The 14302-nt window shown below is 43.3% G+C and overlaps 1 protein-coding gene across 1 annotated transcript in view; it reads right to left on the bottom strand.

Moving 5' to 3' along the window:
- LOC311044979 (disco-interacting protein 2 homolog C-like) overlaps positions 1–14302 on the bottom strand; it is a gene marked incomplete at its 5' end in the record, with an annotated part of 157113 nt that overhangs the window by 67087 nt on the left and 75724 nt on the right. Inside the window, 6 exons of the mRNA XM_084056787.1 lie at positions 2515–2629; positions 4269–4477; positions 6772–6908; positions 10817–10956; positions 12516–12630; positions 13041–13160. Coding sequence (XP_083912913.1) covers positions 2515–2629; positions 4269–4477; positions 6772–6908; positions 10817–10956; positions 12516–12630; positions 13041–13160 — 836 coding nt within the window. The remainder of the gene's footprint in view (positions 1–2514; positions 2630–4268; positions 4478–6771; positions 6909–10816; positions 10957–12515; positions 12631–13040; positions 13161–14302) is intronic.

The following is a 14302-nucleotide window of genomic DNA, read 5'->3' on the forward strand; positions in this document are numbered from 1 at the left end:
GAGGAGAGGAGAGGAGAGAGTGGGTGGGGTGTTTATTGGTGTATGGGGGAGGGGTGGGTTGATGAAAGTGTGTGTATTTGTGTGTAATAATGTGCAATAATGACTTCCCTAACCATCTATGGATGTTATGGTGTTTGACTAGGCATGACAGTCTATTTTTTATTGTATAGAAGATTTCATACGCAAAGGCAATTCAAAGTACTTATATATGTACTAAAAAAAACGGAATCAAAAGATGAACTAGTCTCGGTCAAACCCTAGATTTATGGCTTATGGGTGGGTACAGGAAGAGGCAATTATGCGGCCGGCCAACCAATGCTGTAATGGTGTAACTTTACTGGTCAGTGATGCTCAGGTTTTTACCAGCTTGCAAGCTGGTCTAAGAAGAGACTGACCACTAGTGTCACGTGTTAGTGTCACATATTCTCGACATGTTTTCAATCATTGGCTGTCCTTTAAGCCAATGGGGATACTTTCCCATACTCTGAACGGGGGCGGTCTCATCCTCCCAAGCTATGGCTACTAGACACGCCTCTCGCCGCTATGGCTACTACACACCTGTCGTAGGTTCAAATCACTGTGACACAGAGTAATATATAGGACACCATTTAAGTAAAGTACTTGAGTAAATGTACTTAGTTACTTTACGCCTCTGCATACGAGCTACGTAGCGTGCGTTCTGACCTAGCAGTGTTGCCACATTATGCGAGAGAAATAATTGCTTGTGTCAGTTTAATAGCTGACGGGAACCAAGGGACAGAGATGTGTACTTGACCGACTACACAAGTAGCACCAGCCCCGGCATCAAACGACAAGAAAATGTTTGGTCATTAGGATAGACTGCATCCCATAGCCTGAAGGGATGACATCCCCCGGCCAGGAGGGACGACTGTTATGTGATTGGCGAGTTGTTGTCGGGCCAACTGGCGATTAACCGTTTCAGTCTCTCAGTGACTCAGTCAGTCCGAGACGTGGGCTCTTGCAGGGCTGGCCCCGCTGTTGCGGTCCAGCCAAAAACGAAATAAAACGATGTAACAATTTTAAAGTTGATCAAGAGTCAACTCATAATGGGAGCTCAAAGGATGAAAAAAAGTTGTAATGTCTCCACTTTCAGCGTATGTTATCATCTCGTCACACACGCACACACGCACACGCACACGCACACGCACACGCACACGCACACACACACATGCACACAGATGCACACACACCCACGTCGACTCTTGGTTACCATATTGTGACTAGACAAGCTAAATGGAAAAAGCAGCATGGCGGTATACAGTATCTGTGAAGTTTAACCCATTTAGACCGGGAACGCATCTGTGTGTCATTTTTTGATTTCTTTGGCTATTCAAAAATAGCAGATCTACAAGCTCATAGCGCGGCTCATAGTGCAGAATCTTGGATTATATATTTTTTTAAAGCAAATATTTGTAAAATATTTAGTTCCAGGGATCCCCCAGAAGCAAAGATTTGAGTTACAAATATTTGCCAAAAAAACAAATATTTGCACAACTTTTCATGATAGCAGATCTACAAGCTCATAGCGCGGCACTCGGTGCCGCGCTATGAGCTTGTATATCTGCTATTTTTGAATAGCCCAACGAAATCTAGAAATGACACACAGATGCGTTCCCGGTCTTAAAGAGTTAAAACCAATGGAGAGATTTGTTTTTTTATGACGGCTGTAAAAGCGCAGACAGCTTTTATACGTTTTTTACCACAGTCTCCATGCTGGCTTACAGGGAGCAGGGACTACAGTATGTTACAGCACACATGCACTAGACCAGGGTGCTACTGAATATGAGCAGTAGTAGAAAGTAACAGAGTGCATTTACTCAAGTACTGCACGTAAGTGCTTGCTACAAATTCCAAAATAGCAAAGGTAGCAGATCTACAAGCCCAAAAGCTTTCGAGCTTGTGGATCTGCTACTTTTGATGCTTTTGTGTGACACTGTAGTATGATCAAGTAGGTCATTAGTTTACAAAATAAATACACAAAAAAAAAATATGGAGATACTGTAAGAGGTTTTTGTCTGACTTCAGACTTTATACTTCTACTCCACTACAACTCTAAAGTCAATTTACTCACTTATTTGCTAGTTACTTTGTAGATGTAGGTTATTAATACAAAACATAACAAAGCAAAATCCTTTATACAAATTCTGAAATGACTGAGTACTTTGACTTTGGTTCTGTTAAGTATAAATTCATGCTAATACCTTTGTACTATAATTCATATATAACTACGAGTATTTTTTATGTTGTAGCATTGCTACTTATATTCATGCATGTGTGTGTGTGTGTGTGTGTGTGTGTGTGTGTGTGTGTGTGTGTGTGTGTGTGTGTGTGTGTGTGTGTGTGTGTGTGTGTGTGTGTGTGTGTGTGTGTGTGTGTGTGTGTGTGTGTGAAAGTGTGTCTCATTCTTACTGTACTTACAGAAAACTGATAGTAGTATTAAAATAAATGTATAATTGCATGTGTGTGTGTGTGTGTGTGTGTGTGTGTGTGTACCTGTAATACTCTGCTCATCCACTGGAAGCTGTCCTCCTCTGTAGAGTCAGGTCTCTGCTCTGCCACCACCACTATCCTCTCATCATGAAGCACTGTGATGGAGAACACTGCTATCCTGCACACACACACACACACACACACACACACACACACACACACACACACACACACACACACACACACACACACACACACACACACACACACACACACACACACACACACACACACACACACACACACTCTCTCTTAGGTGTGTTTAATGTTTGTGCCAGGGACCCCCATACAAGATTTGTGTTGTTAAAATGTTTCAAAACTATTCCAAATTCTTAAAGGTTTTTCAAGATTTATTTTTAAATAGACAATTTAGAATAAAGTGGTTAAACTGATTTTGATTATTATGAACTACTTTTGCTGGGGGGACACCCTGGAACCCCCTCAGGGACCCCCTGGTGGTCCCTGGACCCCACTTTGAGAACCACTGTTCTAAAGGTCTGTTCCCACTGAGAGAGATTTTTTTTTTGAGCAGTGCGATTACAGTACATACAAAGTCAATGCACAGTTGAGGCGCACTCCCAGAGTTAAATTAACACCTCAAATGAGCGATGGAGGGGTCCCTACGTCCATTTCATATCTGTTGTATGTGCCTGCAAACAAAACAAGCCCCTGAATTGATTTAAGTCAACAGACTGCATTCTAATTACTCCCACCTCTTTTGGTGGGAACGCAGCCTGAGGCCTGAGTACTTTGGCTATTGAAAAATAGCAGATCTACAAGCTCATATAATGAGCTTGTAGATCTGCTATTTTTGAAAAATCGTGAAAATGTGTGCAAATCTTTGAATATATATGTTTTTAAAGCAAACATTTGTAACTCAAATCTTTGCTTCTAGGGGTCTCCGGGGGTCCGCGGCCAAATTACACCCATTAATTTTGGGTGGTCCTTGACATGAAAAAGTTTGAGAACCACTGCTTTACAGACTATACAGATAATCTAACTTTTCTAGCTGAGTTGACTTGAGTTCAGCTGTGTGTCTGTGTCATTTCAGTGGAGGTCAGTTCATTTCAGTTCAGCTCAGTTGTGTCTGCTCTAGAAAACTATCTAGCCTGATATCATCATTCTTATGCTCCCCATGTTCCCCATAGAGGCTCCAATCAACCCAGCCTAGTTCACTGCACGTAAGCGCAAAAGGGAAAACATATATACAGTAACAGTATATATACTGTATATCGTTGCTGTCGGTCAGAAACCTCTTATCTCCATATTCTAACTTTTTTGTGCCCTACTTGATCATCACACAAAAGCAGCAGATCTACAAGCAAACGCATTTTGAGCTTGTAGATCTGCTACTTTTGAATTTGAATCCTGAAAAGTAACAGTTTTGGATGAGGTTTCCACCCCGACAGAGACGATATCTTTTTTCACAGATACACAAGTAAAATCCAGAGTGTTCATCCCTCTATTAATTCATCAAATCTGTGTGTGTCACACTCTGGCCAGTGCAACTCGGAAAGCGCCTGACCGCACGGTCTCAAACTTCCCGTGCGTCTTGTATGACCACGAGGTGTGCCGTGCCGAGCGGCTATTCCGACGGACTGACAAGTTTCTGAGAACCGAAAAAAAAACATGAATATCTGTATCTGTCAGACTGCGGGTCTGAGGAGGAGGACGCACACATTTTCGTTCCCATCCATTTTCAAATAAAATCTTGCAGGGAAAGTATAATAAGCAGATCCGGCAACCCTGCCACCCACCTCCCCCTGTAGACGAACTTCATGGGTTCCACCGCCAGCGCCGTGGCTACGATGTCGTCCGCGTTGTGCCGCCGTCCGCCCACCACCATCAGACCGTCCATCTTCCCCGCCACGAAGATCAGGCCTCCCGGGCCGATGAAGCCCAGCAGGCCTGTCCTGGTGAACGGAAACTCGCTGATGGGAGCGCCGCTGCTCGACATGGGAAACACCTGGGCGAGAGACATAAGAGAGAAAGAGAGGGAGGGAATTAACCCGTTAAGACCTGAAGCCGATTCAAAAAATGTCCTCTAAAAAATAACGTTTTCTGGAAAAAACCTATGTTTCTATGTCAGTGGTTCTCAAACTTTTTCATATGAAGGACCACCCAAAATGATATGTATTTGGCCGCCGACCCCCATCTCAAAATAGTTTGTTCCAGGGACCCCCAGAAGCAAAGTTTTGAGTTAAAAATGTTCTCTTTAAAACAATATATATTCAAAGTTTTGCACACATTTTCACGATTTTTCAAAAATAGCAGATATACAAGCTCATAGCGCGGCACTCGGTGCCGCGCTATGAGCTTGTAGATCTGCTATTTTTGAATAGCCAAAGTGTAAAATAATGCTTTTTAGCTCAAATGAAAAAGTGACACAGATGCGTTCCAGGTCTTAAAGGGTTAAAACAAATCTTATAATTTACAATGTATTTGGCTGTTGTCGGGCAAGAATCTCTTATCTCCATGTTCTACCTTTCTTGATAATACTACAGCGTCACACAAACGCATCGAAAGTAGCAGATAAACAAGCTCGAAGCGCGGCACGAAGCGACGCGTTTCTGAGCTTGTAGATCTGCTACTTTTGCTGTTTTAGAATTTGAATCCCGAAGAGTAACAGTTTTGGACGTATGAGGTTTCCACCCGACAGAGACGATAGCAGTGGTTCTGAAAGCGGGGTCTGGTGACCCCCAGGGGTCCTTGAGGGAGGTTCCCTAGCAAGTTAAAATAGCATACAAATCAGTTCAACCACTTTAATCCTATTTTATACTGTTCTTGAAAACGTTGAAAAAAGTAGAAGAATTTTTGTATCATTTTGAACACAAATCTTCTCTCATGGCACAAAATAAGAACTGTGTGCAAATGCTGTTGTTTGTGGAATAGGCTTGACACCCAGCTCAGGGGATCTGGGCCTGCATGTGCGGCTGGATACCGTCACGACTCGAGACTATGACAATGGACGGCACCGCAATAGCAGATCTACAAGCTCAGCTATGAGCTTGTAGATCATTTTTGAAAAAAATCGTGAAAATGTGTGCAAATCTTTGAATATATATTTTTTTAAATAATAATTTGTAAAATATGTTGTTCCAGGGACCCCCAGAAGAAAAGATTTAATTAAAAATGTTGTTTAAAAATATATATGTATTCAAAGATTTGCACAAAAAAAATAGCAGATCTACAAGCTCGTAGCTACGAAGGTAGCTATGAAGGCTGGCTCTGCAGACTGGCAGCTCCTCCATTCATCTGTGTGTGTGTGTGTGTGTGTGTGTGTGTGTGTGTGTGTGTGTGTGTGTGTGTGTGTGTGTGTGTGTGTGTGTGTGTGTGTGTGTGTGTGTGTGTGTGTGTCTCTAGTGGTAATGGATCTCACACAGAGCTCTGGATGGAGCTCTTCATAGACATCAGATGGTGTGTGTCTCTGTGTGGGTTTTACTGTGTTCAGGAAGAGGACACTCAAGTGTGCCTCAGGCAAACTAATCTCAGTAAAAACAGAGAAACGGGAGGTAAACAAGGCACCATATCTCTCCAGATAATAGATAAAGTCTTCCTCAAGGTTGAGTGTAGATAATATATATAACGGACACGCGCAAATCGATGACACAGGGCCAGGCTATTTTGCAGCATCATTCGCCTCCCCAGTTGCGGTGGTGGAAAGTAACAAAGTACATTTACTCAAATGCTGTACTTAACACATCGGGTGCCAAACACGGTCTGAACCGTGTGTTTACATAGTGGCGGTTCCGAAGCTTCGGTGCCGAACACGGTCTGAACCGTGATTTCAGTCTTTTTGTTTTTTTCGTTTTTCTCCGCGCGGGCGGGGCTAGAGCAGCTCTGGGAGCACCCATTGTAATCCTGCGAAGGAAGTGCCAGATCGCTCACCGGAAACACTTTTTTTCCCCCCATCCGCTTCCTGTCTATTTCCTACTTTGAAACGCCTATATCTCCGAATATGTTTCCTGTGGGGAAAAACGGTCATGCGCGATGCGCGACCCCCCCCCGTTGTAACCCGCGAGGGGAATGTTATGGTTCCAGAACATGAATCGATGCTTTTTTTTGCGTGGATTTGCTTGTAACGCACTCGGAAACTTTAAACAGCAAAGCGCAGTCAATGGGGAGAATGCTGGCACCCACGGTAAGTTGTTATGAAAAAATGCTGGCACCCGATGTGTTAAGTACAATTTTTACTTTAATTAAGTATTTCCAATTTTCTGTAATGGACAGACAGACAGGTAGTGGACAGACAGACTTTACCTCGAAGGTATTCTTGGTCATGCCTGACAGGCCGTAGTAGGACGTTCCCGTGGCGACCGAGCACACACACAGCTCTCCTATCTCATCTGTCTTACACAGCACAGGAAGTCCATCTGGTCTCACCACACACATCACACCTACAGGGGAGAGAGACATGGACACAGACAGAGAGAGAGAGAGACATGGACACAGACAGAGAGAGAGAGAGAGAGAGAGAGAGAGGGAGAGGGAGAGGGAGAGAGAGAGAGAGAGAGAGAGAGAGAGAGAGAGAGAGAGAGAGAGAGAGAGAGAGAGAGATGGAAGGAGACAGACATTGAGGGAGAGAGAGAGAGGGGGATGGATGGAAAGAAAGAGAGAGGGGGGGGGTGGAGAGAGAGAGAGAGAGAGAGAGAGAGAGAGAGAGATGGAAGGAGACAGACATTGAGGGAGAGAGAGAGAGGGGGATGGATGGAAAGAAAGAGAGAGGGGGGGGGTGGAGAGAGAGAGAGAGAGAGAGAGAGAGAGAAGGAGAGAGGGATGGAAAGAAAAGGAATGGGTGTAGGGAGAGAGAGGGATGAGAGAAAGAGGGATGGAGGAGAAGAGAGAAAGGGATGGAGGGAGGGAGGGAGGGAGAGAAAGAGTGATAAGAGGGAGGGGGGTGTAGGGAAAGAGAGAATGAAGGAGAGGTGGAGGGAGAGGGGGTGGAGGGAGAGGGGGTGGAGGGAGAGGGGGTGGAGGGAGAGGGGGTGGAGGGAGAGGGGGTGGAGGGAGTGTGAGACGAAGGGGTGGATGGAGGGAGAGAGAGAGGGAGAGAGAGAGAGAGAGATAGAGAGAGATAGAGAGAAAAAGGGATGGAGAGAAAGAGACGAGAGAGAGAGAGAGGGAGAGAGAAAGAGAGACGAGGGCAACAGATGGAAGGGTAAATGCAGGGACAAAGGTAGAGACGAGGACAGAGAGGAGACAGACAGTACAGGTCAGGACGTAGAGCAGGAGAAACCATGATGGAGAAATGGCAAAGGGAGGGAAAAGAAGACAGGAACAGAGAGAGGCAAGAGGTGGAGACAGAGAGGGGAGGAGAGAGAAAGAGAGAGAGAGATTAGATGAATATAAGTCTTTATTATTATGCTGATGCGAAAATTGTTTTTGCATCCAAACGACTTCCCTTACGCCACAATATTATGCACACAACACCCCCATGAATACACAGCAAATATACTGGAACTGTACGTTATTGCACTTCCCTACTTATTGCACATGGGGTGTACTGTAGTCTATTGCTAAATCTTTCCCCCCCCCCCCAGAATGGGGGGGGGGGGGCTCCCTGGAACAAAATATTTTCAGATGGGGGTCTGCGGCCAAATACATATAATTTTGGGGGGCCTTGACATGAAAAATGTTTGAGAGCCACTGATATTATAGCAACATAAGTTTTTTCAAAATACTGTTAGGATTTAAAAGACATTTGTATAACTCCCAGAAGCAAAGATTTGAGTTAAAAATGTTTCCTTTAAAGAATTATATATATTCAAAGATTTGCACCATTTTTCCATGTTTTTTTTCCAAAAAATAGCAGATCTACAAGCTCATAGCGCAGCACTTGGTGCCGCGTTATGAGCTTGTAGATCTGCTATTTTCAAATAGCCAAAGAAATCAAAAAATGACACAGAGACGTTCCCAGTCTTGATTTCTGGAAGGTTTGTTCAACAGCTCTGGAACCGATCCTAAGCAGCCTCACACTCTTACTCCAACACGCCATATAATAGCCCAGGAGTTCCATCTCCAAGCCAAGGACCCCCAACTAGCCTAGCCTTTGGCTGCAGCCCCCCTATTGCAAAATGGCAAATTAAAAACCAAACAAAACTATTTTGTCAATAATGACATGCCCAAACTTAGGACAACGGGTTGAAAGTGGTTAAACTGGCAAAAATAAACTTAAAGCAATAATAATAAAATAAAAAACGATAAAAACCTGCTTTATAACTTCACAATGAATCCTACCTGGATGGACAGTAATAGCATTATAGGGGGTTTGATAATCATCTTATCTATCTTCATGTTCTAATATTCAAACAACAACCTTCTCTCCATTGTCTCCTCTCCTCCTAACCTTCGTACAGGAGACCTGGTGAAAGCGAGCGTCCTCCTGAATACACTAAACATGTCCAAAGTGATTGGTTCCTCGTGTGGAAGTCCCTTTCCGTCAGCGAGGAAATTGGTCAAACGACAGGTCAGACGTTGGGGTCAAACTTAAGAACATGTACACGTTTAACCCATTGATACCTGGAACGCATCTGTGTCACTTTAGATGTCTTTGGCTATTCAAAAATAGCAGATATACAAGCTCATAGCGCGGCACCGAGTGCCGCGCTATGAGCTTGTAGATCTGCTATTTTTGAAAAATCGTGAAAATTATTATTTATTTATTTTTTCCGAAAAACTTTTTAGAAGCGGCCTCAGGTCTTAATGGGTTAAGAAATGGGTTCAGGTAGAGGTTAGGGCCAAAGGGTAAGGAAAGTACTTGAGACTGGGGTTTAGATTTGTGACTTAGCTCATGCGTGTGCGTGCACGTGTGCATGTTTTTATAAACTATCACACGCTCCCATAAATGTGCTTATGGAAAACACATGGAGAGGCCCTCTGAACGGAGATAAATGCCTGCCTGGTAGTGAATGAATGGTCAATAAGCCACGCACACACACACACACACACACACACACGCACACACACACACGCACACGCACGCACACACACACACACACATACACGCACACACACAAGCGCAGAGCCTCACGGAGCCAAATGTGACACCCTGGAAGTTATTTGTTTTTATTTTCACTGTTTGGAAGAACTTAAAACGTATTGTTCTCAGCCAGTAGTGTGATGGATGCAAATACAGTATTCATGGAGAGAATTTCATTATCTCCTCTGTGTGTGTGTGTGTGTGTGTGTGTGTGTGTGTGTGTGTGTGTGTGTGTGTGTGTGTGTGAGCGTGCATGCAGATGAGAGTACGTTTAAACTATGAAAAGTATGAAAATATGAAAATGCAATGCATTTTTCTTTTATTGCAGCGTCAGGGGTAAATCAAGTTTATATACTTGGCAATGCAGAGGCCCGGGGGCAACGTTTAAGTCATTTTCCTCATTCTTATTAGAAGTGGAGCCAATGTAATTCCGCGGTTTAGTCTTGTGATAAGAGGGACTGCTCGCATTCTTTTTCATTATTATTGCTCAAGGCTTATGAACCTCCCTTTGGAAGTTGAAGTCATGTTAAATAGGGAGAGAGTTCTAGGAAAGCTGGGTGCGGTCATACATTAGTGGGACTCACTTCATAACCATAGCCGTGCACTCGCTTGGCTATGGATTGGGTGTCACAACTGTATGTACAATAAATGGTATTTAGCAAAGCCTTCGGTGTTAATTAATAGGCTCTATGCACAGCAGCCACATTGGAAAGAAATTGGGCCTTCACAGGTGGTACCCAATGATACTAATGAAGGCTCTGCTCCATTCTGGTCAAACAGAGTCAGGGTGCTGATGTTGTGCATGTTGGCTCACTGGAAACACTCTCAGGGTTCCTTGAGGGGGTTCCAAATTATGGTTGTGTAACTCTGAAAGTGTACAAATGGAACCCTCTCAATGTACACTCTCAGAGTTATGGAAGTTCTTGAAATTAAGTTTTGAGAATCACTGTGCTACACTAAATGGAACGGAGCCTTCATTAGTACCATTGGTAACACCTGTGAAGGAGGAAGGGGCCAAACGTTTTTCCAATATGGCTGCTGTGCATATTTAACAATACAAATGGAACCAAAAGGACCCATGAGGGTCTACTGCAAATTGTATAATCTTATACGGAAATTGGAACAAATTGAAACTAAACTCAACTCAACTAAATAAACTTAATTTTACCACTTCAACCCCAGCAACCCTATTCCCAAAATTATTGTGACCTTGTAGATCAGCTAGTTTTGGTGAAAAGATTTGGTGTAAGCGATTTGGTGTACAGTTGCAACTCAGGTGCGTTTCACTAAAGACTAGAGGGTTGTTCAAATGAGTTCCAGTCTCACCTCCAGGCATGACACTGCCTACGTCCTGCAGGGTGAGGACAGACAGCTTCTCCTCCGTGTCCACTCTGATCACCCCGTGACTCAGACCCTGCATGGACAGCACCCCGCGGCCGGGGGGAGGGATGATCTCCTCCGTCGGCCTATCGGGAGAGATGGAGAGACGTGGTAAGAGCCAATCGGAGAAGGAGGAGGAGGAGGGCAGAGAGATGAGAGCCAACGTACAGGGAAGGGTGTAAGGAGGTGGTGAGTGAGTGTATCAGTGTGCATATTTAACGATTCCAGCTCCTTAACGATTCTGTCTTAACTCTCTCACTGCCAGACTTATTTCTGGACGCGTTTGCACACCTTTTTGAAGTAGTCACAGAATATTTATCTCCAGTATGATCGATCCCCTGATGGTTGCTAATCACTCAGGGTTGCACTGTGTGGTTTCACAAATGTCAACGAGGTCATCGCGACCTCGTTGACATTAATTGTCTGCCTTTGACAATAGCATGTCTGGGCCAAAAATACATAGTAAAAAAAAAGTACAGAGGAGCCGAGATACAGCCTTGAGAGAAGTGAATGGAGCAGTAAATCTTCAGATCATGATATATTTTTATTATAACAATAATAATAATATATATTTCTTTTTTTTTAAAGTCGTTATAAGTCGTTCTTGGCAGTAAGAGAGTTAACAGACCGATTTGTTAACGGTCTTAATTAGTTATTAATTATTAATATAATTTGGCCCTTCATTATAATATTTTGATAAAAACTCATACATACTGTACAGTATTGCATACATATTACTGTAATTGCGTGTGTCTATAGAAGTGCTCCAGCACTCAGCATGTGTGTGGCCATGTCTTTGCAGAGCAACAAGCGCCTTCCTTCTGTTTTTAACAAGCAGCCCTTCACAGCGTGTGTGAATTTAGAAGGCTGCATAATAAAGTCAGTAAACTGGCATTCGGCCTGCTGTGGCATAGTGTGTGTGTGTGTGTGTGTGTGTGTGTGTGTGTGTGTGTGTGTGTACACACACACACACACACACACACACACTTTTATGGTTAATTATTTAATTACGGGCAGGGTCTAAATGACAGCTTACAGTCCATTAAACTTGGCCTGGTTCTATTACAGCGGTTGGAGGTTTGATGCTCAGGCTTTATCATCACATCCAATCACTGAGTGAAGAAGCACTTCTTTAAAAGTCACAGAGCGGAGCACACCTTCACACGACGTGTTCAAACTACTAACTGGATCCCATTAACCCGTTAGGACCGGGAAAGCATCTGTGTGTCATTTTTTGATTTCTTTGGCTATTTGGCTAAAATTTGTGGAAATCTTTGAAATTTCATGTCAAGGACCACCCCGAAATGATATGTATTTGTCCGCGGACCCCCTCCCCCCTCCCCCCATCTCAAAATATTTTGTTCCAGGAACCCCCAGAAGCAACATTTGAGTTACAAACAAAAGATTTGCAAAAATGTTCACGATTCTCCTAAAATAGCAGATCTACAAGCTCATAGCGCGGCACTCTGTGCCGCGCTATGAGCTTGTATATGAAAAAGTTTGAGAACCACTGACAGCAACATAGGTTTTTTTCAGAAAACTGTTAGCCAATGACTCAGGTCTTAATGAGTTAAGGTGCGTATGTGCGTGTTTGCTTGCGTGTTTGCTTGCGTGTGTGCGTGTGCGTGTGCGTACAGTACAGTACCTCCTGACAGCCACTGTGAGAGCCTCAGGGGAGCTAGCACAGGGACAGATAACCTCAGGTTTCAGTCCTTTACTCTGGAAGACGTTAAGGAAGGCATCACACGACGAGATGGACCCTGGGGACAGACATGGAGAGAGGGAGAGGGAGAGAGAGAGAGAGGGAGAGAGAGAGAGAAAGAGATGAAGATGGAGAGCGATAAAAAAAAAAGAGAATCAGTGAGACAGACAGAGGTTTCATGGAGTTCATTGTGAACCAGACGGAAAAAAAACATTGACGATTCACTGCCTCCGTTTTTTCCTCTTTCTCCTTGTTGATGACACGTATTATTGTGTAACAATGTAATGCCATGTTGATGAATTAAATACATCGGACCACAATGGAAACACAATGGAATTTTGTGTTATCCTTTTAGCCTTTAATGTCTCGCTGTACCACACGTACTGTTTACAGTTCTGACTAATACAAGTATTCAATCAATCCAAAACAAACGATATCTCCCCCCCAGGGTGACTACGGTGTTCTTACAGGGATTGGAACCGTCGGCCACCACCAGCATGCGTAGGGAGGCCAGGTTGACGTCCCTCTGGTCTCGGTGGGCCACCAGAGCCCAGTGCATGTCCCTGGACTTCACACACGCTACCTTGGCTGGTAAGAGAAACACACACACACACACACACACACACACACACACACACACACACACACACACGTCCCTATGTTACAGTAAAATACATTTAACCCATTCAAACCACATCCGCGTAAACACTTTATCCAATATTTTGTACTTTGGCTATTCAAAAATAGCAGATATACAAGTTCATAGCGCGGCACCGAGTGCCGCGCTATGAACTTGTATATCTGCTATTTTTGAAAGATCTTGAACATTAAATGTTCAAATATGTGCAAATACTTGAATATAGGGACCGGGCAAAAGGCGTGGCCAAGCTTAGGCTGAAGTAGTTCCGGTGGCCATATTAGGGGAGCTCCATAACAACAGCTCGTATCAACATCATTGACAGTTACCCACGAGTCACGACGTGTCCTGAACTACAGCGAATGTATTGGTAAAGGACAGAAGATGGACCTGGCAATGCGTGACAGAGAGTTACCATACAGAGAGAAGCTGAATGCAGACGCAAAGGCACGCTAGCTGGAAAAAAGTCATTACATCTGTGCCCTAGACGGCTAGACCAGATGTAATGACAGTGCCCAGTCAGTCACAATCATTCATTTTACCTGAAAAGAACAACGTTTTGTTGCTTAGTTGTGTAACCGAAATAAAATATAGTCATCTTGAGTACTGATTATTTATATATATATTTATAATATTATTATAGCGAAGTATTATTATTAATTTTATATTGTTCATTGTTGATCATTGAGAAAGTGCACAACGGACCTGTTGTGATCAGTGTTGCCATATTTTGCGAGAGAAATAAGGAACCAGGTCTATGAAAACAAGCCCAAAAGAAGTGGCTTAGTGACATCGGCTACTTGAAAATAGCCGATCTACAAGCTCACGTGAGCTTGTACATAGGTTATTAAAAAAAACTCTTGCAATAAAATAAAGAATATTTGGAATATTTTTTAAAACATTCTAACAACACAAATGCTCCCTGGCACAAAACATTTTCATGAAAAGATTTGAGAACCACTGGTTTAATTATTATTATTTTTTTTTAAAAGCCTAAATAAGCAAGTACCTAAATAAGCCTAAATAAGCAAGTACACTTTATAAATAAGCCACACAAAACTACTAATTTTACAAGCAACTTTACAGAAAAAGA

This window comes from Gymnoscopelus microlampas (assembly GCF_963454915.1).
Source record: "Gymnoscopelus microlampas genome assembly, chromosome: 5".
Classification (NCBI taxonomy): Eukaryota; Metazoa; Chordata; class Actinopteri; order Myctophiformes; family Myctophidae; genus Gymnoscopelus; species Gymnoscopelus microlampas.